Source organism: Leopardus geoffroyi, chromosome D4 (genome assembly GCF_018350155.1).
Source record: "Leopardus geoffroyi isolate Oge1 chromosome D4, O.geoffroyi_Oge1_pat1.0, whole genome shotgun sequence".
NCBI lineage: Eukaryota > Metazoa > Chordata > Mammalia > Carnivora > Felidae > Leopardus > Leopardus geoffroyi.
The window spans coordinates 31,830,910-31,845,698 of record NC_059342.1 but is presented as its reverse complement, the minus strand read 5'-3'; the positions used below and the strand labels follow the sequence as shown (position 1 = coordinate 31,845,698).

Here is a 14,789-nt window from a genome sequence, read left to right as displayed (position 1 = left end):
GGTGTGCTGTTAGATTTTGTATTTGGGATTTTTCTTGTTTCTTGAGATAGGCCTGGATTGCAATGTATTTTCCTCTCAGGACTGCCTTTGCTGCATGCCAAAGCTTTTGGATTGTTGTATTTTCATTTTCGTTTGTTTCCATATATTTTTAAATTTCTTCTCTAATTGTCTGGTTGACCCATTCATTCTTTAGTAGGGTGTTCTTTAACCTGCATGCTTTTGGACGTTTTCCAGACTTTTTCCTGTGGTTGATTTCAAGCTTCATCGCATTGTGGTCTGAAAGTATGCGTGGTATGATCTCCATTCTTGTATACTTATGAAGGGCTGTTTTGTGACCCAGTATATGATCTATCTTGGAGAATGTTCCATGTGCACTTGAGAGAAAGTATATTCTGTTGCTTTGGGATGCAGAGTTCTAAATATATCTGTCAAGTCCATCTGATCTAATGTATCATTCAGGGCCCTTGTTTCTTTATTGATCCTGTGTCTAGATGATCTGTCCAATGTTGTAACTGGAGTATTAAAGTCCCCTGCAATTACCACATCCTTATCAATAAGGTTGCTTATATTTGTGATTAATTGTTTTATATATTTGGGAGCTCCCATATTCAGCACATAGACATTTATAATTATTAGCTCTTCCTGATGGATAGACCCTGTAATTATTATATAACGTTCTTCATCTCTTGTTACAGCCTTTAATTTAAAGTCTAGTTTGTCCGATAGAAGTATGGCCACTCCAGCTTTCTTTTGACTTCCAGTAGCATGACAGATAGTCCTCCATCCCCTCACTTTCAATCTGAAGGTGTCCTTAGGTCTAAAATGAGTCTCTTGTAGACAGCAAATAGACGGGCCTTAATTTTTTTTTATCCATTCTGATAACCTTTTTCTTTTGGTTGGTGCACTTAGTCCATTTACTTTCAGTGTTATAGAAAGATATGGGTTTGGAGTCATTGTGATGTCTGTAGGTTTTGTGCTTGTAGCGATGTCTCAGGTATTTTGTCTCACAGGATCCCCCTTAGGATCTCTTGTAGGGCTGGTTTAGTGGTGACGAATTCCTTCAGTTTTTGTTTGTTTTGGGAAGACTGTTATCTCTCCTTCTATTCTAAATGACAGACTTGCTGAATAAATGATTCTCGGCTGCATTTTTTTTCTGTTCAGCACATTGAAGATTTCCTGCCATTCCTTTCTGGCCTGCCAAGTTTCAGTAGACAGATCTGTCACGAGTCTTATCGGTCTCCCTTTATATGTTAGAGCACGTTTATCCCTAGCTGCTTTCAGAATTTTCTCTTTATCCTTGTATTTTGCCAGTTTCACTATGATATGTTAGGCATAAGATCGATTCAAGTTACGTCTGAAGGGAGTTCTCTTTGCCTCTTGGATTTCAATGTCTTTTTCCTTCCCCAGTTCAGGGAAGTTCTCACCTATGATTTCTTCAAGTACACCTTCACATTTCCCTCTCTCTTCCTCCTCTGGAATCCCAATTATGCATATATTATTTCGTTTAATTATGTCACTTAGTTCTCTAAGTCTCCCCTCATACTCCTGGAATCTTTTATCTCTTTTTCTCAGCTTCATCTTTTTCCATAATTTTATCTTCTAATTCACCTATTTCTCTCCTCTGCCTCTTCAATCCGAGCTGTGGTCGCCTCCCATTTTATTTTGCAGCTCATTTAGAGCATTTTTTAGCTCCTCCTCTTTCTTAGTCCCTTGATCTCCATAGTAATAGATTCTCTGCTGTCCTCTATACTTTTTTCAAACCCAGCAATTAATTTTATGACTATTCTTTTAAATTCATTTTCTGCTATATTGCTTAAATCATTTTTGATCAGTTCGTTAGCTGTCGCTACTTCCTGGAGTTTCTTTTGAGGGGAATTCTTCTGTTTTGTCATTTTGGATAGTCCCTGGAGTGGCGGGGAACTGCAGGGCTCTTCCACTGTGTTGTCTGGAGTAACTTGTGTTGGTGGGCGGGTGCAGTCAGACCTGATGTCTGCCCCCAGACCACCGATGGGGCCACAGTCAGACTGGTGTGTATCTTCTCTCCCAGGGGCAGGACTCACTGTGGATTGGTGTGGCCCCTGTCTGGGCTACTTGCACACTGCCAGGCTTGTGGTGCTGCTTCTATGGGATCTGGCCTATTAGCCGGGGTGGATCCGCAAGGTGCACAGGGGCGGGAGGGGCGGGCATAGCTCGCTTTGCCTTCAGTGGTCCGCTTTGGGAGGGGTCCTGTGGCACCAGGAGGGAGGCAGACCCATTGGAGGGATGGATCCGCAGAAGCACAGCGTTGGGTGTTTGCCCGGTGCAAGCAAGTTTGTGACGGGAACTGGTTCCCTTTGGGATTTTGGCTGGGGGATGGGCGAGGGAGATGGCGCTTCCCAGCGCTTTTGTTTCCTGCCAAGTTGAGCTCTGTCCTGGGGGTTCAACAACTCTTCCTCCTGTTGTCCTTTAGCCCTCCCGTCTCCAAGCAGAGCTGTTGACTTATAAAATTGCAGATGTTAAGTCCCACTGGCTGTCAGAACACACTCCATCCGGCCCCTCCACTTTTGCAAGCCAGACTCTGGGGCTCTGCCTTGCCGGGTGTGCTGGCTGCCCCTCCACCGCCCTGGCTCCCTCCCACCAGTCTGTGTAGCTTGCACTGCCTCTCTGCCCTTCCTACCCTCTTCCGTGGGCCTCTCGTCTACACTTGGCTCCGGAGAGTCCGTTCTGCTAGTCTTCTGGCAGTGTTCTGGGTAAATTAGGCAGATATGGGTGGAATCTAGGTGATCATCAGGACGCAGTGTGCCCAGTGTCCTCCTGCGCCGCCATCTTCTGAAAAGTCCCTTCGTTTGTTTTTTAGATTTCACATGTGAGTGTAATCTTATGGTATTTTTCTCTCTCTGACTTATTTCACTGGGCAGAATATCCTCTGGGTTCATCCATGTTATTGCAAATGGCAAGATCTCATCCTTTCTCATGGCTACATAATGTTCCAGTGTGTGTGTGTGTGTGTGTGTGTGTGTGTGTACACATAATATATACCATGTCTTCCTTATCTGTTTGTCTATCGATGGACATTTAGGTTGCTTCCAAAGCTTGGCTATTGTAAATAATGCTGCAGTGAACACAGGGGTGCTTATTTCCTTTATAGTGTTTTTGTTTTCTTTGGGCAAACACCCACTAATGGAATTATTGGATCATATGTTATTTCTATTTTTAATTTCTTTTTTCAAAAATTGCCAATGCTGACTGTATTTTAAATCATCCTGGCAAGATATTGGGAAAAGTTTTCAATTAGCAGTAATCATGCCTCAGATAAACCTCATTGGCTATGATACTGCCACTGTGCAAAGCTTCTATCTTTAAATTTTGATAAACCTTCATACTGTTTTCCACAGTATCTGCCCCAATTTACATTCCCACCAACAGTGTACAAGGGTTCCTTTTTCTCACCAACTCTTGTTACTTCTTAACTTTTTGTTTTTAGCCATCCTTACAGGTGTAAGGTGATATCTCATTGTAGTTTTGATTTGTGTTTCTCTGATGATGTTGAGCATCTTTTCATATGTCTCTTGGCCATCTATATGGTCTTCTTTAGAGAAATGTCAATTAAGGTCCTCTGCCCATTTTTTAATCAGATTGTTTGCTTTTTGGTATTGAGTTGTAGTTTTTTTTTTTTAATGTTTTGGTTAGTAACCCTTTATTGGATATATCATTTGCAAATATCTTTTTCCATTTATTAGGTTGCCTTTTTGTTTCATTGATTGTTTCCTTCACTGTGAAGCTTTTTATTTTTGTTTAGTCCCAGTAGTTAATTTTTGCTTTTGTTTCCCTTGTTTTAGGAGACAAATCTAGAAAAATGTTGCCATGCTGATGTTAGAGAAATTACTGCCTGTGTCCTCTTCTAAGATTTTTATAGTTTCAGATCTCACATTTAGGTCTTGATCTATTTTGGGTTTATTTTTATGTGTGGTATTAGAAAGTGGTTCAGCTTCATTCTTAAAAAAAATGTTTTTAACATTTATTTATTTTTGAGAGACAGAGCATGAGCAGGGGAGGGGCAGAGAGAGAGGAAGACACAGAATCTGAAGCAGGCTCCAGGCTCCAAGCTGCCAGAGCCCAACACGGGGCTCGAACTCACGAATCACGAGATCATGACCTAGGCCAAAGTCAGATGCTTAACCCACTGATCCACCCAGGCGCCCCCAGTTTAATTCTTTTACGTGTGGCTGTTCAGTCTTCCAAGCACCATTTATTGAAGAGACTTTTTCCCATTGTATATCTTGCCTTTTTTGTCATAAATTAGTTGACCGTATAAGTATAGGTTTGTATCTGGGGTTTTTATTCTGTTCCCTTGATGTGTGTATCTGTTTTTGTGTCAGTACCGTACTATTTTTTTTTAATGTTTATTTATTTGTGAGAGAAAGACAGAGTGCGAGCAAGGGAGGGGCAGAGAGAGAGGGAGATAAAGAATCCGAAGCAGTCTCCAGGCTCTGAGCTGTCAGCACAGAGCCCGACATGGGGCTCAAACCCACGATCTATGAGATCATGACCTGAGCCAAAGTTTGACGCTTAACCCACCGAGCCACCCCTGTGCCCCATTACCATACTGTTTTGATTACTTCAGCTTTGTAGTATATCTTGAAATCTGGAATTGTGATTCCTATAGCTTTGTTTTTGTTTCTCAAGATTGTTTTGGCAATTCGGGGTCTTTGTAGTTCTGTACATATTTTAGTACTGTTTCCCCTAGCTTTGTGAAAAATGCTGTTGGTATTTTGATAGTGATTGTCTTGGAATCTGTAGATTGCTTTGGGCAGTATGAACAGTTAATAATATTCTCCCAATCCATGAGCACGGAATATTTTTTTAGTTGTGTCATCTACAATTTCTTTCATCAGTGTTTTAAAGTTTTTAGAGTACATGTCTTTCACCTCTTTGGTTAAGCCTATTCCTAGATATTTCATTCTTTTTGATGCAATTGTAAAAGGAATTGTTTTCTTAATTTCTCCTTATGCTCTTTTGTTATTAATATATAGAAATACTATCAATTTCTGGGTATTCATTTTGTATCCTGCAACTTTACTTCATTCATTTGCTGGTAAAGTGTTTAGGATTTGATTAACTTTTTTAAATGGCATTTTTTACTATATTATAATCAGTAATTATGAAAATATTTCAAATCTATTTTTGTCCATGCAGCTAGAAAAAAAAAATTTACCTTTCTCTCATTTAATAGGTCTAATAGCATTTAAAAAGACAAATTGGGGGGCGCCTGGGTGGCGCAGTCGGTTAAGCGTCCGACTTCAGCCAGGTCACGATCTCGCGGTCCATGAGTTCGAGCCCCGCGTCGGGCTCTGGGCTGATGGCTCAGAGCCTGGAGCCTGTTTCCGATTCTGTGTCTCCCTCTCTCTCTGCCCCTCCCCTGTTCATGCTCTGTCTCTCTCTGTCCCAAAAATAAATAAACGTTGGAAAAAAAAAAATTAAAAAAAAAAAAAAAAAAAAGACAAATTGGTGGTATATTCAAACACTCTATTCTGAAGTTATAAATATAATCCTTTCTGGTTTCTTATGCCTACCCCCTGGGTTTTCTCTTCTTTAATGATAATTGTTGGTAAGACTGAACCAAGCATCTTAGACACACTTGAGATTAAAACAGCTTTTAACGACTTAATTGAAAATATTTCAAAATAAAGTTTAAATTACTAAAAGTTAGTTTAGCTTCCAAGAGTTTAAGATGTATGTGTTGTTTGTTGGGCATTTTATTTCAGGAGCCGCCTAAAGAAAGACTACGATGATTTCAGAAGACAGCCTGATCATGATAAATTTACTAGAGAACTGTGGACTACTGAAGAAGGTGAAGGAGATCCTGGAAAAGAATCTCCTAAAGTAGAAATTAGTAAGTCTGTAGAGGTGACAGAACCTTTGGATATCCTGGAGAAAGATAACTTTGATTCAGGTAAGTATTAAAACTTTCTTTAAATCAACACTAAAACCACAAAGAGAAGTTTTAGTATCTTTTGTGGAGATAAAGGTTAATCTGGTTAATGATGTATATTAATTAGGAAAATCTGCCATGTTTTGAAGGTGTCCTGTGTCCTTGTAAAGGTTCCTTGGAATCATTACATTTCTAGGAGTTTCTGGAGCCAGTGCCTGCCTCCAAACTGTAGGCATGTCTTTGCTCATTATAGACCACACATCTTTAATATACAATCCCTCTAAAATAAGTTCATCATCTTCTTTTTATTATTACTATTTTTGAAGCACTGTTTTTGATGTTTGATTTAAATGGAATTTGACAAGTCCCTAATCTGGGAAGATTTTTTATGAGGAATGACCAAGGTTGATGGCCTAATGAGACCCCAGAGTGGACATATCATCATAAGGGGGCTAGATTAGATTATCTATAATTCATTTCAGTTTATCAGATTATATTATTCTTTAAATCTAGTTAAATAACTTTATTTAGTTATATAATAGGTTAGTGTGAAAATTTGTGGTTAGTAATTTTTTAACCTGTTGTTTTTCATGTCCTTGGTGACTTGAAAAAGAGTAGCTTCTCATCAACCCAGTTTGACTGATATGAACATAATTTTTTTACTGTAGGAATAATTAACCCCAGAAACTCCTTTAGAGTCTCTGAAAATTAGAATGGAGAACTATCTCTCTTTGATTTCATGATTTCCTTATCTAGAAGAAAAGAACTAGACTGTATTCCTTTTCAGATCTAAATTCCGAGCTCTAATTGCTGGCCTGAGTATCTCTTTAAGAGATGTAAATTTTCCTTTGTGTTTGTATTGCAGCAGACTTAGCAGAGTTTGAACAAAAAAAAATTCTGTCATTAATACATAGTTGGGAATGAGTTGTGCTATCAAGATTGCCATGTCAAAGATCACCTTACCTTAATTTTCTAATCAGGGTGCTGAGACTTTGAAATCACCCTGTAGTAGATTTCTTAATAAAATTCCAGTTCAAAGATTGACTTGCTTTTTTATAATTGGTCTTATTGCTATTCAGTTGCTGTTTTATTTAAACACAGTGTTCGCTTTTATAATTTTCAGATGACATGAAACTGTCTGAAATAGATTTTCCTATGGCCAGAAGCAAGTTGTTGAAAAAGGAATTGCCTTCTAAAGATATTGCAAAGATACTGCCTAAAACACTTAAACGACAGTCAAAACAAACTAATTATGTGGATGATAGCACAAAAGATCTTTCCCCAAGGAAGAAAGCAAAGTTAAGCACAAATGAGACAACAGTTGAGAATGCAGAAGGTGAGGTGCAGATTGACTATTTGAATGAATTCAAGCATACAGAGCCACTGTTTCCAGAATCGTTTGCCTCAGTGGATTCAACACCAGTATCTGTTCTCCAGAAAGGGACCAAACCTATTCAGGCCTTGCTTGCAAAGAATATTGGGAACAAAGTGACCTTAACAAATCAACTGCCCCCTTCCACAGGTAGAACTGCTCCTGCTTTGGAAAAACCAGTTATATCTCCTCCAGAAGCAAGTCCTATAAAGCCAGCATTGACCTGCCACACCAGTACAAAAGGTCCTTTACAAATGGTATACAAAGTGCCCTGTGGCCAGTGGTTGCCCATAGATCTCCATAACAGCTCTGTAAAGATTCAGATGCAACCTGTGCTAGATTCTAAAACAGGAGAAAAAATCATGCAACAGGTTCTCATTCTGCCTAAGAATTTTGTGATTCAGCACAAGGAAGGGAAAGCAGTTGCAAAAGAAGTACTGCCACTTCAACAGAAAAGTACAGAACAACCTTGTTCATCTTTCCTGCAGACAACAAATGTAAACTCTTCTTTAGCATCAGTTCTTGTCAGCTCAGCAGGAACTGTTTCTACCCAGCTACCTAATATACTTTTCAATAGGACAATTACACCTTTGTCAAATAGTGATAGGCCACAAGCTTTGTCACCTGTAACCTCCATAAGTAATTTATTAACACCACCAGTTAAGACTAGCCAGAGTGAGTCAGGAAAAGTCAAGAATGCAGTTTCAGCAGCCACATTTTCCCAGCCCATTGTTTCATCCACCATTTCCTCAACAGTTCAGCCTCTGTTATCAGCAACAACACTAAGTGGATCTACAAATCCTGGTAGTTCCCTCAACTCTTTTGCACAACAAACTCCTGATTCTTCTGAAGTAAAGCAAGAACTGAAAACTGTGTGTATAAGAGATTCACAGTCAATTCTTGTTAGGACACGAGGTGGGAACACTGGAGTTGTAAAAGTACAGACCAGTCCAGATCAAAATTCACCCAATAGCTTATCTTCAAGTTCAGTTTTCACTTTTGCTCCTCAGCTTCAGGCATTTCTGGTACCCAAATCAACAACTTCATCATCCTCTGTTTTTTTACCCTCAGTTGGAGTGACTACTACATCTAGTCTCCCATCTTTTAGCCAAACATCAACTTCTGATTCCATTCCATCTGGCTTTAATCCATCAATGGGAAAGAATCTCAAGCTTACATTAGGCCAGTCTTCCTGCGGTGGTAATTTGGGCCACATGATAGATAAAGCTTCACATATGCCACCTTCTCCCTTAAAGTCCTCTCTTTATTCTGGCACTCTACTATCATCAACAGCAAATAATTCAGTAAATGTAATTAGTATATCAACAGGAAATTTTGGACAAACCAGTACGAATGTTATTCATACTCCAAATAAACAACAGGGAGATTATTTCACAAAAAGTTTCCCTGTTACAAGATCAGAAGCAACAGCAGCAACAAATGGTGATGTGATCAGTGCAACTGCAGTTCACAAACTTATGCTGGTGTCAGCTCCATCTGTTCTTTCTTCTAGCAGTGGAACTGCAATTAACGTGACACCTGCACCAACATCTACGGGTGTTTCTGCCCAGAAATTAGTTTTTATTAATGCTCCAATTCCCAGTGGCACTTCAACTCCAACTATTGTGGCAGAACCATTAAAACAAACTCTTTCTCCCCCCTTGAGTAAAACATATGTTAAGACTCCAGAACAACCCCAGATAGTACTAATTCCATCAACAGTGGGAGCACCAATAAAAATAAATTCATCACCAACTGTATCTCAGATAAAAGATGTGAAAATTGGACTAAACATAGGTCAAGCAATTGTAAACACTTCAGGCAGTGTGCCACCTATACCATCAATTAACATATTGCAAAATGTAACGCCAAAAGGAGAAGAAAAAAGTACCAAGGGCTATGTTTTGCCATTGTCAACAAGTAGTAATTCAATTCCAGTAAGCTCAAGTTTTGTGAGTCAAAATATTACTCCTCTTAATGAATCAATGGTTTCTGCAACAAGAGCAGTAAACATGTTTTCAGTAACAGGAGCAAACGTGTCTTTGGGTTCTCTTTCAGTGACCTCAGCCTCTGCTTCCGTTGGGACACGACCTCCTGTTTTAGTCAGTGGAAATGATACCTCTTCAAGAATTATGCCTATTTTGTCAAATAGACTTTGCACGTCAAATCTCGGAAACACTGTGGCTATATCAACTGTGAAAACAGGACATCTTGCGTCATCTGTTCTGATTTCAACTACACAACCAACAGTGTCTCCTAAATGTTTAACATCAGCTTTGCAGATCCCTGTTACTGTTGCCTTACCTACACCTGTGACTGTATCCCCTAAAATAATCAACACAGTTCCACAAGTGGCAACTGTACCAGGAGCCACATGTTCTATATCTCTTTCTAAAAGACAATCTCGGACTTCTGTCCAAATTCAGTCACCAGGGATTTTAACTACAGTGCCAACAAATATAAACACAAATAAACCTCAAACTGAATTGCCATCCCTTTCACAAAGTCTAGGTAAAGTAATTAATATTTCCAATTTTGCTTCTCTGCCAAACCAGCAAATGTCCTCTGCTTTAGTAAAATCAACCTCAAGTTACAGTTCTGCTCCTGGTGGCTCTGCCATTCACACTGCTACAGCACCATCAAATGTGAATAGTGTGATAGGGGGTCAGTTCAGTGAACCTTATATTCAGCAAAAAATAGTCATCAACACCAGTACACCTTTGGCACCTGGTACTCAGATCATGATTAATGGAACCCGGTTTATTGTCCCACCACAAGGTCTTGGAGCTGGTAGCCATGTTCTTCTTATATCTACTAATCCAAAATATGGACCTCCCTTAGTTCTTAACAGTGGCCAAGGCCTTCCGGCTATATCAGTAGATAACCCTGCCCAGATCACACTAGCATCAAATAATTCTTTAAGTGGGCAACCTGTGAAGCATTGTCTAAGAAGTTCTACAAAAATTATAAACTCTCTTGGGAATGTCAGTCCTCTACCCACAGTACATACAACATCACAGATCATAAACACAACTGCTAAAGTGTCTGTTCCACTTCCCGCACCAACAGTGTCATTGACTTCAGTAATTAAGTCTCCTCCAGCTACTCTTTTGGCTAAGACATCTTTGGTTTCTGCCATTTGTTCTACTAATCCTCCACTGCCAAGTAGCACATCAGTATTTCATCTGGACACATCAGTCAAAAAATTGTTGGTTAGCCCAGAAGGAGCCATTTTGAATACCATAAATCCTCCAGCATCTAAGGTTTCTTCTCTCTCCTCCTCTCTCTCTCAAATTGTTGTATCTGCTAGTCGAAATCCTGCCTCTGTCTTCCCTGCTTTTCACTCATCTGACTTAGAGAAGCCCAACACAGCTGCATCCTGAATCTAGACTAAATGAGCCAGTTTTTAAATAATGGGGCATTGTTTTGACTCCCATAAAAATTTTAACTTTATTATACTGTTGAAAACATGCTATACATAGTTCTGTGTGTTTTAATGTATCTTTTCATTAGCTTGCAACAAGGCTTTGTTTCCTTTGGGAGAAAAAGATCTGTTCCATTTAACTCATTGGTATGAGTATGTTTTCCAAAGTTGTTTAAAATAGACAGAATCTACCTGTCTGTATTGCATAGATTGGACAAAGTCAAGTTTCACTAGTTCGTAGTAGGCTAGCTCTTTGCACACTTGAATTGACATGTTTCTTCTTGAACTTGGACTATGGCAGTGTGTATCAACAATATTGTATTCTGTGTCATTAGTGAAATCTTGTTTTTTGTTTTCTGTAAAAATATAAATAAATGTATGTATGTATGTGTGTGTGTGTGTGTATACACACACACACACATATATTTATGCATTGTGAAAATGCAGTCCATGTTGTAAAATTGTACATATTCCTAAATCCCTAACAACCTGTACTAAACTATATGTACAAAGAACTATGCTGTCTTATTTATGTTTTGTTTACATAATGTATAGTTTTTTAAATATTTTAGTAATTTTGGACCAGTGAACTGTTAGCAACAATGCAGAAGAATCTGCATGTAATAAACTGAGTTGCTGTATTTCTTTGTTTGAATACCATTTTTAAATTGCGTTCTTGTTCCATTGAAAGAATACATTATATAAAATGAAGACAGCCCTTTACAAAAAGGAATTAAAGGTGGGAAATTTGAATTAATGACTAGCATTTGTACAAGGTTTTACAGTTTACAAACTTTACTTCATATATCTTACTTACTTTTCACAGTAGTCTTGAAAGATTAAGTGATGTTGTCCGAGGTCATCCAGCAAGTGGGTGGTAGACCTGAGCCATTAGTTGAACCTGATGCTTTAAATTTCCATGATTGTACATTACTTCTATTATAAAATTTCACTTTGGATTTCATTGTTTTAAGTTTTTTGTCTTATTTCACCACCAGATTCCCCATTGATTAAGTAATCTTTCAGGCCAATGTGTTTGGTCTGTGTTTATGCACCTCAGATATGCTTTGTTAATTTTTTATTTTCAAATTTAGGTTCACAAGAAGTTGTGATGGTAGTATGGAGAGGTCTTATGTACCCTATATATAGCTTCCCTCCTGATATGTCTGTTTTTATATTGAGGTATTATTTCATAGTTGACTGATTTTCCAAAATGATAAAACATAAGAATTTTCCTTTTTTTAATTTAGAATAACAAATGAATTTGAACACTTTCAATTATTTATAAGCATTCTTTGCTTTTGTTTGCTGTTCTTTTTTCAATCACAGAGCAGTCACTTATATTCTGTTGTAAAACAAGTGATTTTTATGGGGCAGCTTCTTCTCAGGGTTTGACTTTGTGGTATTTCAGAATATGCCTCATTTTAAATAAAAGATAGATTTTGTTATCACAATGAACACCGAGTAGTGTATAGAATTGTTAAATCACTATACTGTGCACTCAAAACTAATATAACACTGTATATTAACTGTACTGGAATTAAAATTTTTAAAAGTCTGGGAAAAAAGACACAGCATAAGGAATACACAAAAAAAAATGTATAATTGCTTAGTCATAAATAAATAAATATCTTTTTAAGAAGGCAAAGCATAAAAAGTCAAAAAAAGATAGATTTTATATTTATTGGATCTTTATCCATTATCTAAGATAGTGATTGTATATTCATCCAGATTATGTTTATAATGACGTTAAACGTCATCACATGGAGTTGTAGTCTAGGGTTAAAAATGATGGGGAAGAGTAGGCCTGAAGACTTCCTTTGAAACTACACTGAAATGTATTAGTTATCAAAGTGGAAAGGGTGTGAGGATGTTCCTGGAAAGTTGCTAAAGGCTCTCAAAAATCTATACTTATGTTCTAAAACAGTGCCTTTGCCAATCATGTCTATGTTCTCCTCTGTAGTCACTGCCCCTCTTTCCCTGTCAGTTTAGAAAGACCTTGGATTTCAAGGGAATGTGGGTGATATTTGGGAATGCAATTGCATTGTGCATAGGTGTGCTCAATAAATAAATGTACTTACATACTCAACTTTTAAAGCAAAACAACCAGAAATTATTCATCTTTTCCCTTTAAAGAATTCTCCAAGCCATTTCTAGAAACTAATTTACTGAATTACCTATGGCCCAACTTTAATCCCAGTGAAGGACCTAAACTAATTATTAACCACAATTCTTTTCTAACTCCTAAATCCAAAATCCTAATATGACCTTTGAAACTCTGTGTGATCTGGTGAACCTTTTAGAGTGAAGCCCCAGTCCCCGACCCTGCCATCCCCTTGGGGATTAAAAGGGGCCTCAATCTATTGCTGCTTACCTCACCAGCTTCTTTTCAACCTATTCCCTTGCTTATTGCACTCTAGTTTTCTTTTAGTTTCTAGAAAGTTCAAGGCATTCCTAGAAGTTCTCTTTGACTTAATGTTTCATTACATATTCCCATTACATATTACATAACTCCCTCTCCTTACTTCATCCTAGCCAGCATCATGATATTGTGGGTACTCATAGATTGAGAAGGGCATAGTACTACACTACTGTAATGAGATTTGTATGCAATTATTGAATGTCTGTCTTCCTTTTTAAAGAGAGACCTTGTAAGTCATCATTGTCACCTCAGTAACTCGCACCCAGTAGACATTCAATATGTTTGCTGAATAAATCAGTGAGAAATGTAGGTAGCTTCTTAATATAACCAAAAGCCAAATTCTTTTTCTTTTGTTTCCAGCTTGGTAGATCATGTGGATTTCTGGGATCTTGGCCAACCAAAGAGTACAAAGTCAAATTCCTCAGTTCTTTGTAATCAGTGTTATCGTTAAGTATTCTTCAACACTGTTTATAAAGGCATTCATGTAAAGGAAGAAAAGTCACTACAATGCTACCTGAAAGCTTCATGGTACTAAAACAGTATGTTTCCACACATAGTATAGAAATAGGACATTTGAATATATTCAGCATCATTTTCAATGCTAAGCTAAAACATGGGGAAATAACATGTCTTTCTGATATGTTAGCTCTTTCCTCTCATTTCCTATATGGTTTTTCCTCAAAAAAAATTCTCCTTTGTGAATAGTAAAAACAAAATTATATATAAAATACTAAGGGACTCTTTAGATTCCTGCTTCCATTTCAAGCCTCCAATTTAATTTAGTTTATTTTTTTTATTTACATCCAAGTTAGCATATAGTGCAACAATGATTTCAGGAGTAGATTCCTTAATGCCCCTTACCCATTTACCCATCCCCCCCTCCCATACCCCTCCAGTAACCCTCTGTTTGTTTTCCATATTTAAGAGTCTCGTGTTTTGTCCCCCTCCCTGTTTTTATATTATTTTTGCTTCCCTTCCCTTATGTTCATCTGTTTTGTCTCTTAAAGTCCTCATATGAGTAAAGTCATATGATTTTTGTCTGTCTCTAATTTCACTTAGCATAGTAACCCTTTAGTTCCATTCACGTAATTGCAAATGGCAAGATTTCATTCTTTTTCATTGCTGAGTAATACTCCATTGTGTGTGTGTGTGTGTGTGTGTGTGTGTGTGTGTGTGTGTGTATACATACATACCACGTCTTCTTTATCCCTCCATCTGTTGATGGGCATTTGGGCTCTTTCCATACTTTGCCTATCATTGATAGCCCTGCTATAAACATTGGGGTGCACGTGCCCCTTCAAAACATACCTGTATCCCGTTGGTAAATGCCTAGTAGTGCAATTGCTGGGTCTAAGGTGGTTCTATTTTTAATTTTTTGAGGAACCTCCATACTGTTTTCCAGAGTGGCTGTACCAGCTTGCATTCCCACCAACAATGCAAAAGAGATCCTCTTTCTCCGCATCCTTGCCAACATCTGTTGTTGCCTGAGTTGTTAATGTTAGCCATTCTGACAGGTGTGAGGTGGTATCTCATTGTGGTTTTGATTTGTATTTCCCTGATGATGAGTGATGTGGAGCATTTTTTCATGTGTCAGTTGGCCATCTGGATGTCTTCTTTGGAGAAGTGTCTATTCATGTTTTTTGCCCATTTCTTCACTGGA

At 38.1% G+C, this 14,789-nt stretch overlaps 1 protein-coding gene and 1 non-coding gene across 3 annotated transcripts in view; one reads left to right on the top strand and one right to left on the bottom strand.

Annotated features, from left to right (window-relative positions):
• The window catches only part of KIAA2026 (KIAA2026 ortholog), a 133,160-nt gene extending 121,812 nt beyond the window's left edge, over positions 1-11,348 (top strand). For both annotated transcript variants that reach the window (XM_045469237.1, XM_045469235.1), the window contains 2 exons: positions 5,745-5,932; positions 7,035-11,348. In XM_045469237.1, the coding sequence (XP_045325193.1) occupies positions 5,745-5,932; positions 7,035-10,666 (3,820 nt within the window). In that variant the 3' untranslated portion in view covers positions 10,667-11,348. The remainder of the gene's footprint in view (positions 1-5,744; positions 5,933-7,034) is intronic.
• LOC123593929 lies at positions 3,195-3,331 on the bottom strand. Its single transcript, XR_006710606.1, has one exon. It is a non-coding gene; the product is annotated as a U4 spliceosomal RNA (small nuclear RNA).
• Positions 11,349-14,789: the final 3,441 nt, after the last annotated feature.